The sequence below is a fragment of the Xyrauchen texanus genome, chromosome 8, assembly GCF_025860055.1.
Source record: "Xyrauchen texanus isolate HMW12.3.18 chromosome 8, RBS_HiC_50CHRs, whole genome shotgun sequence".
Taxonomy (NCBI): domain Eukaryota; kingdom Metazoa; phylum Chordata; class Actinopteri; order Cypriniformes; family Catostomidae; genus Xyrauchen; species Xyrauchen texanus.
In genome coordinates, this window is record NC_068283.1 from 32,937,530 (window position 1) to 32,954,378 (window position 16,849).

The following is a 16,849-nucleotide window of genomic DNA, read 5'->3' on the forward strand; positions in this document are numbered from 1 at the left end:
CCTCCAGAGGTCCACGAATGTGTTGTCTATCTCTCATCCGGCACCCTCTGTCCATTCATAACCCTGTAACCTCTCCCTCCCTTCATCTTTTCTGTCTGTGCCTGTGGCTGTACCTTTTTTCACATAAACCTCCCTCATCTTTTCACTTCCTTTGAAACTGTTTTTATTCTTGTCCCCTGAAATTTCTGGTGCTTTCAAGTGTTGTGCTTCATCTGTCCTCTCAAATTTATCTTCGATCACTTTATCAATGAAAGAGCTGAGAAACAGAGAGAGAGAGAGAGAGAGAGAGAGAGAGAGAGAGAGAGGGAGGGATAGAAAATAAGATGAATATAAAATAAAGAATGTATTAAAGGAATTGTTCGCATAAAAATTAAAGTTCTGCAATCACCATGGCAGCTAAAAAGTTTGTATATTCATTACATACTGAAGTATTAGTTTATAAATTTGTTACAATATTTTAGTATTTAGTTAAAGTTTGGTCTGAAATATTTTGTTTGGTCTGAAATATACAAATGTTTTGAAGTTTGTTAGTTTTGTTGACTAAATTGATATGCCATTTTTGTCTGAGTAAAATTGACGAAAATGTATTAATTTGACACAATGAAACTCTGGTGATGTAGGCGTGGCCGAGCGACATCTGTGGAGAGCTAGGCCAGGAGAGGAAGAACAGTAAGGATGGACACCTGTGGCAAATCACCTCTAACAGCTGTTTTGTGTTGCAGTAACAGATGGAGAGGGACAAAAGGGCAGTACATTTACATTGTGCTAAAAAGCAAAACTGCAAACTGGGAAAATAAAGATTTACGTGGACTGTTCACCTGGCTCCTTCAAAATAGTAAGAGACCTGTCACATAAATATTGAATACATTCTAAAATAAAAAAAAAAACATGTAAAAAATTCACACTGTCGATAACTTTGTGTAAGAAAATGACTAAAATTGAAGTTGTTATTCACTGATAATCTTCCCCTCCCCATATCTCTCCAGTTTGATTCACATTCAGAAGACCTGTAATATACTTTAGCTCATGAGTAATATAGATTTCTGTTATGGTACTTTTGTTTTGCTTTTTGTCATTATTGGAGCTTGACAGCTCCTGGTCACCATTCAACTTCATAGTTTTACAGCCTGCCTAACATGCCCTGTTATCAAAGGAAGAAAGAAAGTCAAACAGGTTTTGAACCAGATGCGGTTGAGTAAATTAATTTTCAATTTTGAGGGAACTATCTCTTAAAAAAAAGAGAAGTATCTGAATTTTCTCTTTCTTCCTTTCCTGTCTCACCATTCTCTATTCATGCTTCACGTGTGTGAAATTGTCAACATTGGTCACTGGCAACATAAGTGCTGGACAACACAAAGTTAAATAGAACAAATTGTATCTCGTCTCTCTGGGGCCCACAATGCAGTTTGGCTAATCCTTTTATTTATGGATATCACATTCGTTCTCGGTGACAGACAGAGCAGGGATTTGCTTTAACACGAAATGCACAAATCGCATCTCCAAATGCCTGCCCTTTCCTTAGCCGACCCGGTCCTCCTCTCATAATCCTCTATGTGTCATCTTTACTTTACGCTAGCCTATTTCACATCGTGGGGTGTCTAACATGTTGAGAACAATTTTGAATCGTAATGAAATTGCTAATCGATTTCTTTCGTCCCAGTTATTATAATGTGCCCAATGTTCTTATTGAAATGCAAATGAGTTTAGATCCCAATGTGAAAACAGCTGAGAGTGTAAGAGCATTAATCAGCAGGCAATTATCAGTTTGAAATATAAAAAATTTCATCACAAACTCGCATGCGGAAACGTCAGTGCTTTATCAATTGTTTTTAATTAAGAAAAAGAGAGGGAGAGAAAACAGGTAATTTTGGGGTAGAGTACCTCTCTTAGGTAACAGGAAATCCCTCGCAGGGCTGCTCCCATGGCTGTCGGGGAAGGAAACTTGGAGACAGAGCGAGAGAGAGAGACAGAAATGAGAGATAAAGTTAGCCTCTGCAATTTGAGTCTCTGTAGTATTAAAGTATTTGCTACTTACTTGAAACAAGTATTTGTTTCTTACAGGACTAGACACAAATTAGCCTCAGAGACACTCACGTATCCATTCACGTATGATGAAAAAATTGCAAATAAACCTGGGAGCACGTTCTCATTCTGACAATCTCTAATCTTAGATTAGATTAGCTGACCTTACACAATTTCCAGGAGTAAAGGCACAAAGGGTTTTTAATCAGTCGTGCTTACAAGGTTTCAGGTTGATAGAACAAGTGCTTTTGAGGATGAAATAATCACTAGATTTGACAAAGTTTGGCAGGTTAAGGGCATCAAATAATTTGAAAGATGTTCAGAGTTGGGACAGCAAGCAAAATGGCAATGAAAACAAAACGAAGTGATTTGTAAATTAGACTCACCCTGTGCTATATTGAAAGCACTACAAAAACTCATTATTTGACATTTTACCATGTGAATTTCATAGTCTTTTTATTAAATACATGCTAATTTCAAATCAGATGATTGCAACATGTTCCAAAAAGGTTGAAACATCACCATTTCATCTAATAACACTTATTAAGCGTTTGGACATTGAAGACACAAGTTTGTTTGGTTTAACAAGCAGAATTTTACCCCATTCATACATTATGCAGAGGGCAATTTGTACAGGGCCTTTGTTGCCATATCTATCGCTTCATAATCTGCCACATATTCTCAATTGAAGAGAGGTCAGGACTGCAGGCAGGCCAATCTAGCACACTCACTCTGCTTGCACAGCCATGAACTTGGAATCCGGGCAGTCTGCTGGAAAATGCAGGGACATCCCTGGAAAAGACTGCATCTGGATGGCAGCTTACGTTGCTCCAAAAGGTGTTCATATCTTTATGCATTAATGTTGCCCTCACAGATGTGCAAGTAACCTATGCCATGGGCAATGACACACACACACACACACAATTACAGACACTGGCTTTGGGACCTGATGCTGATAACAGCTTGAATAGTCCTTTACTTCTTTGGCCCGGAGAACATGATGGCTGTGTTTTTCAAAAACTAATTGAAAGTATTCCCGAGCCCATGTCAAGATATCCATTACAGACAAATTATGGTTTTTAAGACAACAACGTCTGAGGGATCAGAGGTCATGTGCATTCAGAAGTGCTTGCAGGACAACGCCAAACCACGTACTGCCCAGATTACAAGTGCATGGCTGCATAAGCAGAGAGCGGGTGCTAGATTGTTCTGCCTACAGTGCTGACTTGTCTCCATTTGAAGATGCGTGGTGCATTATAAAGCACAATATACAGCAACGGAGGCCCTGTACAACAGCGCAGCTGAAGACCTGCATAATAGATGAATGGAGGGAACTTGTTTCTTCAGTGTTATTAGAAGAAATGGTGATGTTACACACTGTAAAACATTCCTGTAAATTTACATGGAAATTTAACAGCAAAATGCTGCTTTCATGTAATAACAGCAAGTTGCTTTTTTTTTTACAATGCATTATGGGAAGACTTGTTCACTTCGGGTTGCGTGGTCGATCAACAGCAGTTGTCACTGTTATTTAACAGTATTATACCCTATTTGTATTTGCATCCAATGTGCACAAGGCGGCATTTTGGATTATCTGAATGAGGTAGGTTTGCAACGATTTATTATTGTATTATCTTTAAATGAGCTATTACTTTAAAATATAACATCTTAAACATCTAATGAAGCTTCTGTGATTTAAATCAGATGCCTCCATTAAATTATGTGTTTTAAGCAACTAATTGATCGACCGAGTGAGATTGAGCTCAGACTGCCGTCATACTGCCGTTTTATCACAGGTAAGAATCCCTAAATTTCATTCAACCTGCATATATTTTACCAAACTTTATCCAAGTAAAAGATGAATGGGAATGACCGAAATCAATAGTATTTTTTTTTTCTTGTGTGGTAAGTTAATGTTAACGTGCGCATTCGGTCCATGAGAGACATTATTATCTGCCGGTGTAATATGCCGCTTCGCGCTTATTTTATTCGCCCTGTTATCAAGTAGCCTACTTATAAAATAACAATACAGATCCAGTGAATCCTTTGTAATTTTAATTAGAAGCCGGTTAGTGAATGGGTAAGATTTGCACGTACATTCAGAACGCGTTTGTACTGTCAAGCATGCAAGTGAATTATGAAGTTTGAGTTTTGAATTATGAGTGTTTATGAAACGGGCCCAAGTACAAATTATTATTTTTTGTCAGTAAATGGTAAGTGAGGTATGAACAAAATTTTAAATTCTGTAAACGTGCCAATGCAAACCACTGCTGGCTTGATCGCAGAACTAGGCCTATTAGCAGCATGACAGTGACTGCATCTGTTTTAGCCATTTTATAACGTATTTTAACGAGAATCGATGGCTTCGGTAGTTATTAACTAGATAATCTATCTGTTCTTTACAACATGTTTCCTTGTCAGCTCTGCCGTGAAGGTTTTCTCTGCGATGTCTCCATTGAGACTAAACGTCAGAAGCTGGAGCATCTAGTCTGTTGAGAAGGTGCAAAGGGAGCTGAGAAAGCTGAAGTAGAAAAACTGATGGAGACAACTTTCTGCCTGCAATGAAGCCAAATAAATATTGTGCCAGCACCTTCTGTTGCGGAGTTGATGGAAAAGTGGCCATACCTCTTTTTTCAGAAAGGCCTGTTCGCACATTTTGAGCTTCTCACTGACATTAATGTCCTGCGTGCACTCGAACTTTCTATGGAGGAGTGTGGAAAGAGCATCGTAGAGTTTTTTAAAAGCAAGCCTACCAACTCCGAAGTCAAGTCAATCCTTTCCAAAGATGAACCCATTGATTCATCTTACCACATTGTTCAACTCCTAATGGCTCACTTCACGGAAAAGCAAGAAGGACTCATTCTTCAAGAAAATGTAAGTTTATCTTTAGTTCTTACAATGAACACCTGTATAGGAATGGTTCAACCAAACATGATAGTCCTCTCATAATTTACTCCAATCAAAATATCATATTTTTTGTCATACCAGTTTGAATCAACATAAAGGTGAGTAAATGATGAGAGAATGATCATTTTGGATAAACTATTCCTGTTCTGAGTACAAAAAGCCTTTTACCTCTGTAGAATATTATCAAAGTTATCAGCAAGTATCACATTAAGATTTGTCAGTTGTCTTAAATTGTCATCTTTGACAATAGATGTCTGCCACTCCTGCTGACCTTGAAAAGACGGGTAACCTGCCTGTGTGTCCTCGTTTGATCCTGCTTGGTAAGTATATCATATTAGACATATCTGCAATTTGTTTTACTAAAACAAGGCTCTCACAAGTTTTACTATTATGAGAGGATTCATATTTATGTGCTTCATTCTAGAGTTTACTGTCTTTGAATCATGTTTTATTACACTGTGCTGGTTTGAATTTGAGGACATTTTTATTCATCAATGCCAAGTTTGAGTCTTTACAACACAATCACTATACTTAACTTTTTTACTTTTTTTCCCTCTCGGAAGCTGGCTTAGCGTTAAAAGTTAAAGTTAAACAAAGACTAAAACAAGCTTTCCTTTTCCTTTTTTTATTTGTATATAGATATTGTAGGTTTTGTTATCTTGTAAGACATGACATTGTGTGCCTTTTTCAGGTTATAAAATAATGTATTCATTTCTCACTACCTTTTCTACACCAAGCTCTCCTGAGATCATAGAATAAACATGAATTTATCCATTCCTTTATGGTCCAGGTGATAATCCGGAGCAATGGATGAAACGATGGATGATCAGCCTGGAAGGCCGAATAATCTGCGAGGGTGTGCAGCCAACTTTTCTCTCTGGACTTGCTGCATTGTTCTCTTTGTTTTACATATTTAATTTGCAGTACCAAGAGGAAGCAGCATCCACACTGGAATTCCTTCAAAGGTAACAAGTTTGGACTTATTTTATTTATTTCTAATTAATATGTTAGTATTAGTATGTTGACAATAGAATAGGTAACCCGAAACTTAAATTTATCCACCCTCAAGCTATCCTAGGTGTATATTACTTTGTTCTTTGAGCCGAACACAGTCAGAGTTATATAAAATTGTATACTGGCTTCCAAGCTTTGCAATGGCATTGAATGGACCCGAGTTTTTGAAGCTCCAAAAAGCGCATCCATCCATCATAAAATCCATACGACTCCAGGGGGTTAATGAAGTGAAACGATGGGTTTTTGTAAGAAAAATATCCATGCTTATAACTTTTATAAACTATAATCACTGGCTTTCGGCAACAGCAGTACGCAAGTTCATGAGAGAGTTGAGTTCCGGCGGAAGAATGACCTCTGACCCGACATATGAAATCTTATATCAAAGTCCTTTTCTTTCAAAACGTCTCTTTTTAGACTTCTAATTCATGACCGGCATTTTGTGTTTTGCTCTATCCGCTGCACTTCCGCGTTTTTCAATTCTAACCTAAGCTTTCGCTACGTCTTCGCCATACGTCCTACATCATGCGTCAGGTCAGAGGTCACCCTTCCGCCAGAACTCAACTCAATCATGAACACGCATATGGCCATGCCAGAAGCCAGTGATTATATTTTATAAAGTTATAAAATACAGATATCTTTCTTACAAAAACGCATGGCTTTTCTTCAGAAGACATTTATTAACCCCACTGGATTTATATCGATTACTTTTATGATTGATTGATGCGTTTTTTAAGCTTCAAAAACTTGGCACTGTTCAGTGCCATTACAAAGCTGGGAAGGATTTTATTTAATATAACTCTGATTGTGTTGGCTGGAAGAAGAAAACCATATACACTTAGGATGGTTTGAGGGTGAGTAAATTATGGGATAAATTAATGTTTTGGGTGAACTATTCCTTTTAAATCATTGTTCACTGAAGATATTCTCCTCGTATTTTACAGACGTTTTGTTGGAATTAATCCAGAAAAGGGGACCAAGGCTGCAAGGGGAAAAGTGGTGTCCAAACAATCTGGGAAAACCGTGCAGAAGAAGACCATAACCGTCAGTACCAAAGTATCAAATCTTTTAAAAAGACTTATGGACTTTGAGTGGCACTTCATTTAAAATATAGCTGACACTCCCCACAAATGCAGTTTGTTTTCAGAAACATGGTGGGCTGGTGTGTTATATTTTGTTTATACAGAATTGTTTAGATATTAAAAAGGGCTGGTGTTTTGTAAAGCCTGATTTAAGAGTTTTTATTATTATTTAATTATTTTAAATAATTACATTGTTTTAGTGAAACTGTTTTTGGGCTAATGTTTGCTGAAGCCTCATTTGAAACTAGATTTGTATTTTATATACAGGTAAGTCAATTCTATATATTGTGTATTTTCTTAAAGGAGAACTCCAGTCAATTTTAACATTGAGCTAATTTCTTTGTAAATTTGGAGTGCTGTCAGTACAGAGAACAATGACAAAAATCGGTGTTGCCTACACCGTGTTATCCTCTTTTTAAAATTTGCACCCTGTTGACTTAAATGGGGTAAGTTTTAAACCTGCTTTTAGCCTCTTAACATCCTTGATGTGTCATTACAAGTGCACAGCCACGTGAGTGACTTTATTCAGAGTGAACACGGTGAATCTGACTGCAGTAGATGTGACAGATATGAATAAAAGTGATGTTTTATTAGCCAGCGCACATACCGTATTTACTTCCTTTTTTCGGTCGAAGTCCACAGTAGTCGATTGTCGAGTTCACGCACGCGATCATTGGTAACTAAGCAATTCAAGAGAACGCGCGTGAACTCGACAATCGACTACTGTGGATCGACAATCGACTACACTTGTAATGACACATCAAGGATGTTAAGAGGCTAAAAGCAGGTTTAAAACTTGCCCCATTTAAGTCAACAGGGTGCACATTTTAAAAAGAGGATAACACTGTGTAGGCAACACCGATTTTTGTCGTTGTTCTCTGTACTGACAGCACTCCAAATTTATAAAAAAATGAGCTCAATGTTAAAATTGACCGGAGTTCTCCTTTAAGCCATTTTTGCATTTTGATGGGTGCTTATTTGTATGCACTGAATATTACTCGACTACCTGTATTTTTTTTATTTGCCTGTTTTAGTTCACAATAATTGAGCAGAATTTATCTGGTGTTGTATCAGAATAAAAAAAAAACTTAAAAATCCTAACTTGTCTTTATTCCTTTTTTGTAATCCATGACAAAAATAAAGTGCAGGGTTATAATAGCATTTAGAATTGAAATTATTGGGGTGTCATTGTAAAACATAATCCTGTAAAAAAACAGTAAACTACTGGCAGCTGTGGTTGCCAGCATCATACCGTAAAAATACAGTGTGTTACTGTTGTTGAAATTAACAGCTAAATACCGTTTTGTCAGCTACAGTATAAAACTGTAAATTTACAGCATATAGCTATAGTTTTACAGTTTTATACTGTAGCTGACAAAACGGTATTTAGCTGTTAATTTCAAAAACAGTAACACACTGTATTTTTACAGTATGATGCTGGCAACCACAGCTGCCAGTAGTTTACCGTTTTTTTACAGGATTATTTTTTACAGTGCACAGTGGTAAACACTTGACTGTCTCAAACATTTTGGAGCATGTTGCAATCATCTGATTTGAAATTAGCATTTCTTAAAAAATTATAATAAATTGGTCCTCAAATCTGATTGGACGAGAGACGTTCAATGGCCTCACAACATCAGCACTCTGATGCTTCACTGTGTGTGTATCACTCCGCTTGTGTTTATGCCATACTTAACTAAAGTGTAAGAGCAGTAGTTTGTCTTTTTTTTTTTTTTTTTACATTACATATGTTAGCCAGCAAGTGGTGGCAAAAGATAATTTTTGTGTGTAATCTGAGCCAGTTGGGTGACGTGAAGTGAATCCGTGTTAGCCGTTTACATACATCAGCTCTTCGTGATTGCTTACTACACTTACTACACTTCACTACTAAAGCTAGGAAATAGCTTTAAATTACTTTACAGCTCATCACAGCTGAGAGACACAAAAGACTGATTAATTACACAATGGGTGCTGTTTAAAATGGCGGAGGTCATTGCGGTTTCTATAGTGATCGACTCTTGCGCACCAGTTACCGCGAAATAGGGGAGAAATACCCCCGCTTGGACGCTATTTTTCCACTGAGAAATCTGATCTTCAGAAAGCTGACAGCATCTCTGCTTGGAAGTGGCAACAGGTGATCACACACACTCCATCTCTCTCTCTGTCTCTCTCTCTCTCTCTCTCTCTCTCTCTCTCTCCTCACTCACTCACTCACTCACACACACACACACACACACACACACTCTCTCAATCATGCTATAATGCCCTAAATCAGTACTGCTGTGATAACCTATGACACTCAGCCTGTGGCTGAATCACAGCAGTGCTGATGTAGGTTGCGAGTGTGATATTGCTTATATATAGATAGATAGATAGATAGATAGATAGATAGATAGATAGATAGATAGATAGATAGGTAGATAGATAGATACTGTATAAAGTTTACTGTGTATATATAGAGGTTATACACATTTCAAAATAATCGATTTCAGATAAACCTGCCCCCTAAATGGCACATTCAAGAAAATTAACTGTAATTTGGGCACTTTACACGTCAATCAAACAGTCTCTTCCTCTCTATGTAGCTGGTTCTTGGCCAGAATATGTTGCAATGTGGACCAGACCTTTTGCCATTTAGTCAAAGGTCTGCCTACATGAAACTTGACTCAGGCCACATCCACACTAATCTGTTTTCGATTGAAAACTCTTTTTACCGTTTCCAAACATCAACGTTTTCCAAAGTTTGAGAGAGCATTTTCAAAAGTCTCTGTTTTTGGTGTAGGAAAATGTTGTTTCAGTGAGGATGAGAGGCGTAAAGCAAAATGTATATGTTTTCAACCTAAAACGTATTAGTGTGGACGTGGTCTCAAACTGACTATGTGTGTATGTCTTACAGGCGGAGGATGTTCTAAACAAGTGTAGAAACGTTTCGTCTGATCTGGTTTCACACGTCTTAGGGCCACACGAGACTCCCCGATAAACTCATTATGAGTCAGTTTATCCTCATCGCACACTGATAACCTGAGAAAAACAACAGCATACAGGAAACAAAGAAAGTGAGTGTTATTCAATTGGTAGAACAACTAAGAAAATCATAAAAGGTGTAAAGGTAGTATGGGCGAACGTGATAAAAAAAGGCATGAAAAACACCATCCCCAGAGCAGTTAAAGCTGGAAATGGCTCAGAGAGAAATGTATATTTATGAATGGGATTAGGGAGATATTTCTGGCTCTGACAGTTTGGTCTGATGTAAGCGCCAGCCCTTTTTCTTTTTTCAAAGGTTTGCTTGCGTGTTTGCAGAACTGATAGCCTCCTCTGCACCTGTACTCTCACTAGGAGATAAACAACAAAATGACTTTTCTCTGACTCTGTAACCCCGTCATTGAAAAAAAAAGGGCAAGTTTGAGAAACACAAGCAGTCCCAGTGCCAGGTTGCCAGGAGATACCGTTCATTTTTAATGTGAGCGCACAGGTAATTTTCTGTGGATAATCGCAAGATAAACCGGAGTGCTACAGCTGTCACACCTACTCCTGCGAGGAATCTTGAAGATGATGGGGCTGAAGAGGACCATTCAGTGAAGCAATATATTCAAGCTAAATCTGTGCTGACAACGGTAGATGCTCCTAGAAACTAGATCATTCCTGAAGGTCTATAAAGAGGAAGATCTGCTTACTCTGCTGTCATACACCTACACACCTACTGTCAGGGGAAGATATGCAGGCTACTGTCAAATCACTGCTTCCCTGAGAACAGATTTTGAAAGACATATCCAGCATAGATTTATTGTCCGCTTGGAGTCACCCATAAAGTAAGATTGACTCGCAGGAGCACGTATTTTGTTTACCGACCTCAGGGTTTTTCTGTGCATATCCTCTTCCGTGATGCCAATATAAGTCAGAGTCTCATTCCAAACTGGATTTAGTGAATTGCGTACTGTTTTGGTTTTGAGTTTATTAGCCTGACAGATAAAAAGAGAGAGGCAAAAGAGAAAGACAGCCAGGTTGTTATAAAACAGAATTTTTTTTAACTGTTGCAAATTATTTATGCAACAATTAAGACATTGGAGAGTAGCAAAAAGAGTGGGGATGGCTCATCTTAATCCTTTTATGCATGAATTTTAAATTACAATGACAGAAAATATAATATATTTCTTTAATGTGTCTTTATTTAATGTAAAATGCCAAACATTGTATAACCAACTACATTTCCAAGCGTATGTCATTTATGTATTATTATGTCAACAAGAACACATTGACGTTTACCAGGGTTACTCATTCCTGCTCCTGGGAAGCCACTTTCCTGCAGAGTTTAGTTCCAACTCACACTCAATAGTTAATTAGTTCCAAGTTTTAAACTGACTAATCAAGGTCATTGGGTTTACTTAAAAAAATTAAAGGAAGGTCTGTTGGAGTAGGGTTGGAGCGAAGCCGCAGGAAGGTGGCTTTCCGGGAGAAAGAACGAGTAATCCTGATGTGTAAAAAGAACAGTCATATAGAATTATGAGTCATGCTTATCCATTCTCACATTGATTTTTATTTTTATTTTATTTTTAAACTGCATTTAAAGATATGTCCACTGACATCATGCACCAAAGGGTTTATTGTATCAAATTAAACAGGATCTAAAATTTGCCCACCTTGCATGCTCCTGGAAGTAGGTGAAGTTTAACATAAGGATCTGCCAGACCATTAAAATCCATAGGTTTCAGACCCTTTACCAAAAGAAAAAAGGGACATATTATTAGACAGTACTGTTGAATAAAATATTTATAGAAACACTGGAATGGAGCCCTGTTGAAGTAGAACAAACTGCTAAAGGGTAAATCAGCTGCTGGTTTTTGGAGTGTCTGTCATGGATAGGTGTGTGTGTGAAGTAAATTGTACAGGTGTGAAACGAACGTTACCTTGGCTCTGATGATGGTACAGTGAAGTGAACTTGTCGCTCTCTCATATCTCAGTTCAAACTCTAATGTCCCCAGTGCTGCCACAAAACAAAAACAAATGATAGCGTAGATGTCAACAACAACACTGCCAAATACCACAATACCACAATGCCACAATGACAAAAGCAGATAAATGATACAATGATTCATTATGTAGAAGACATTAGGAGACATGTACATCTGACAGATGGTAAGATGGATAGCAACATCGCAAATGGGGAAAAGGACCATAATGCTGCTTGAGGATTCTTGGATGAAAAATATACATAATTTGCACAGTACAGGTTTAATGTTGCACCACTCAGAATGCTTAGAAGGGGACACCACTTGATTACCTTATACGACTAATAATGAATATATAACATTAAAATATGAAACTACACTTCATAGTTGTCACATGGTGAAGTTGTCACAAGGGCTGTATCAAAAGTCCAATTACAGAAATGCTTGTTTTTTCTAAAAGTGGTTTCAAACACCTATAATTCAAATGCAATACCACCTAGTTCAAAACTGTATATTAGAATAATTTTGTGAATTTTGTCCTCCAAACTAAAATTTCATTATCGTCATATTTGTTTAATAGCTGTTAGGTAAAAAAGTGAACACAATAAAACCACATTGGTATCCATCTGGCAAGGGTGAATTATATTATGAAGGCTGGTTTTTAAACAAAACTGTTCTCAGGGCAAGGGTATTTTTCATGAATGTTAGGCTGGTCCAAGTTACCATGTCACCATACATCATAACACTGCTACACAATGCTTTTTAATTTTATACACAATTTACAATCATATTCAATCAAACTACACAATGATCACTCTAAGACTTTATAAATATTACAGTTTCATTTTAATATTAATGCATTTCCTGTAAAACTGCTTTGAAACTATGTCTGTTGTAAAAAGTGCTACAATAAAAAATAAAAATGACTTGACTTGACTTTAACGATTATTTCCTTTCTGTCTGTGAGTTCTCCTGCTTTGGAATTGAACAAGTGAATGTTTATGGCCGGGGATGTGACATTGATAGATGTCATTAATCCAGGAACAACTTTGGGAATTTTCTCTTAAGTTTTTATTTCCTGGTTGTTATCCAGGAGATAGAGTATTGCATGTTTTATGATGTACAAAATGATGTACATTTTTTGCATATTTGATAGGATGTACTACAATGTTTTGGACTGTTTATGTAATATCCCTTATTTAGAGTTATTAAGTTATTTAGAAGTTATTTAGAAGCATGCATTTATTTTACAGTATATGTGGCTTTATACTATAATATGCTGTTTAATGGCAGGTTCCATTGTGACAGATTGAGACTGATCTCATGGAAAAAATATGATTGTGGCAACATTTGAGCAAAATAATTGCATGGCTCCTTACACATATAACAGCAGTTCCGAGGTGAAATACACCTTGAGTGGCACTACAAGTGAGTTAAAGTTTTTAAAGAAATAGTTCTCCAAAAATTTAAATTCTCTCATCATTTACTCACCCTCAAGCTATCCCAGAAGTATATGACTTTCTTTATTTTTCCAAACACAAAGAAAGATATTTAGAAGAATATTTCAACTCTTTAGGTCCTCACAATGCAAGTAAATGGGTGCCAAAATCTTGAAACTCCAAAATCCAAATAAAGGCAGCATAAAAGTCATCCATATGACTCCAGTGGTTAAATCCATGTATTCAGACACGATATGATAGGATACGGTTGCTAGGGTGGGTAGAGTCACATGGGGTAACCTCCTCATGGTCGCTATAATGTGTGGTTCTCGCTCTCGTTGAGGCACATGGTGAGGTTTGCGTGGATGCTGCGGAGAATAGCATGAAGCCTCCACACGCGCTATGTCTCCGCGGTGACACGCTCAACAAGCTGCATGATAAGATGCGTGGATTGACGGTCTCAGACATGGAGGCAACTGGGATTTACCCTCCGTCACTCGGATTGGGTATTCCAAATCGAGGAGAAAATAGAAAAAAATATATATATATTCCTTTATACCTAAACCTAACACTTAATTATGGCATCATAAAAAGCAAATGTGAGATGAAAAACACAACTGCTGAAGCAACCATGCCACTTTGGGGTACTTCTATGACACTTTCGGTTCACGTGCTTGCTCTTCAGGACTTTTACCATGGTCCCTTAAATTGAAAGTTGAGCTACTGTGCAATTTGATCATACAGGAACAAGCTTCTGAATGTAGTTTGTAAATGCAAACATTAAAATGTATCACCTTACAAGTCATGCACTATAGTAAAAGAGTGTAGATGTCATAAAATGTCATAGGGTAGGAGGAACAGGGCAAAAATGAGAAGAGATAATGAATTGTTAATCTGCTATTTTACTCATGATTTGTATGAAAGGGAATAAAAGTAATTGTTTTTGGAGCATCTCTAGTGTTCATTTACCAGGAAACTTCTGTACAGTGAGGCATGTAAAAAATCCTTTTGCCAATATGTAGCTAGTAATGAGATTCTATAAGAACATGTTGGTGACAGCATGCCACGCCATTCGGGACATGTTGTCAGAAAAGGTCAACTTGCGTTAATGAATTGATGTGTGGCTTTGTGAATAATGTGTTTCCCTTGGGTGGAGTGTGTAAAGTGATTTATCAACAGCTTGTAGAAGGTGGTGTCACTGTTCGTCATCATTAAAAACACAATGTCAAGACTTACTGCAATCATCGCTGTCTGAACTGCAGATGTCCACTGATGTCTCAATGCTGCTAGCTGCTGACAGAGTCCCACCCCCTCCTCTTGCCCCTGCCTGCAGAGGGGACAAGAGACCTCCACTCGTACCCCCTGAGGCCCCACCTCTCGGGCTGAGAGCCAATGGAGAGGCAGCAGGGTTAGGAGAGACAGCAGTTGGGGAGAGTCGAGGGAAATAGGCAGAGATCTGTCTAATTGGTCGGATGGGGCCGGGACAGACGTCTATGGCCATGTGTTCCTGGATGGAGATGGTGAGCTTTTTTCCCTTACGCACCGTCATAGAGCTAAAACCGAGGGAGAAAGTTATTTTGTCACTTATTAGCCAGCAGATATTTTTCATGCAGAGTGATCTAAAGTATAATTTACAACCACAATTCCCTCCTGGAGCCACCTGTTATTAAGACAATGGTGATAGATTTTGGGAGCAAACAGCAAAAAGTCCATAACCGCCAGACTACCACAACAATCAACATAAAATATTTCTATTAAAACCAATCGACTCTTTATTGAGTTTGATGAGTTAAACAGAAATAAACATAACAGACAGAACTTTGCTAAGTGGAGCAGCAAACTACAGTACTGGTGCAAAAGGCTAGAGTTTGTGAGCATGAGTTGGTGAGTCAAGATAGCGGGTTGATAGAGGTTCAAAATCAACCTCCAATGCCAGAGACGCTGGTTCAATTCCCTCTCAGAGTGGGTCGAACAGGACCGGTGATATGTGACCCAGATGAGAGTGAGGTTTAGTGGGGTGAGTGTAACAGGAGCCAGCTGGTCGAGCAGGACCAGTTACACATAGGAGAAAGGAAGCCAAAATGTAGGTAAGAGAAGTTTTGAATAGATTTCCATGCAATTACCTGCCCCAGCAGAAATTCACTACACATACTATAACTTCAAGTCACTTGCATTCAATGAAATGCTTTGAGGCTTAAATTCTGCTTTGAACACTATCAAAGCACAAGAGGGCTTCTGTATCTGACCCAAAGACCTATTGATCTGCAGTCAAATGGGGTCACATAAAAGTGTGGACAGTTGGACGCAAGGATCTAGAGACCATGGGCAAAATAATTTCTATTAAAACCAATCGACTCTTTATTGAGTTTTATGTGTTAAACAGAAATAAACATAAGAGTCAGAGCTTTACTAAGTGGAGCAGCAAACTACAGTACTGGTGCAATAGGCTAGAGGTTGTGAGCATGAGTAGGTGAGTCAGGAAAGCGGGAGGATAGAGGTTCAAAGTCGGAAGGTGTAGAGTGGGAGTTTAGATGCTGTGGCTTAAAAAGTTTGCGCTGAGCTCAAGCTTTAAGCACATGCATCTAAGCTCTGTTTGGATTTATTTAGAAGTCGTGAGCAAAAATCTGTGCTTGAAGCCAGAAGCAGTGCTTGGACCACTGTGCTGATTTCCTCTCCCCCACAGAGCTGTAGTCTAAACCACCCTGAGGCTCTGAGATAGTCTGTCTCCTTCAGTACAAATTCACTGTTAAGCCTTTGTCTCTTCTTTTTTTTATTAATTTAAAGACCTTGTTCTAGAATCTTGTCCTCTAAACCACTACCTTGTTTGTTTTTGTTAGTTTTGATGGACCTGTCATAAAAGTATTGGATCTCTAAAACGTCCAGAGACTGACATTTTGCCTGAGATGAATTGACCTGCCTTGTCAAAACTGTTTTGAGTAGCTGGACCTGCGTGCTACAGCAAGCATTTTATTCCAAAACCTTCAACCTGCTCTTTTCGCACCCTATGTGAGCTAGAAGCTGAGCTGGATGAATCTAAATAAATACTAATTATGGTTTGCCATCTCCAGCTAGAACTTTGCTAAAAGCACTTTTGGGACTGCAAAATGGATCTACTTCACTTCAGTATAATTGGCAAAATATTAGTTTTATGAATTAGTGAACTGGAATGGCGAAAGAATGGGGAATGTTTTAAGAGGCTGTAAGAGAGAGAATGAGTGTTTAATTTGATAAGAGAGAGAGAAAACACACTTTTAACTTTATCAACGCTTCTTTCCCAAACGTCTTATTTGCTTGGGCACACTTGAAATTCATATAAAGTCCCCAAAGGATGTTGAGGGGCATTTGACGGCTAATCCCAGGAAAAATAATGATAAAGAATTTCATTCAGTGAGCATAATTACAAAGACCACATGTTCCTAACAGTTCCTGTGTTTTGAGAGGT

At 38.0% G+C, this 16,849-nt stretch overlaps 1 protein-coding gene across 1 annotated transcript in view; it reads right to left on the minus strand.

Moving 5' to 3' along the window:
• Positions 1–16,849, minus strand: part of LOC127648021 (double C2-like domain-containing protein alpha) — a 40,049-nt gene that overhangs the window by 20,294 nt on the left and 2,906 nt on the right. Inside the window, exons 2-7 of the mRNA XM_052132581.1 lie at positions 14,644–14,960; positions 11,927–12,003; positions 11,660–11,734; positions 10,872–10,981; positions 9,917–10,043; positions 1,882–1,941 (exon numbers count right to left, since the gene is read on the minus strand). Coding sequence (XP_051988541.1) covers positions 1,882–1,941; positions 9,917–10,043; positions 10,872–10,981; positions 11,660–11,734; positions 11,927–12,003; positions 14,644–14,956 — 762 coding nt within the window. The 5' untranslated portion in view covers positions 14,957–14,960. The remainder of the gene's footprint in view (positions 1–1,881; positions 1,942–9,916; positions 10,044–10,871; positions 10,982–11,659; positions 11,735–11,926; positions 12,004–14,643; positions 14,961–16,849) is intronic.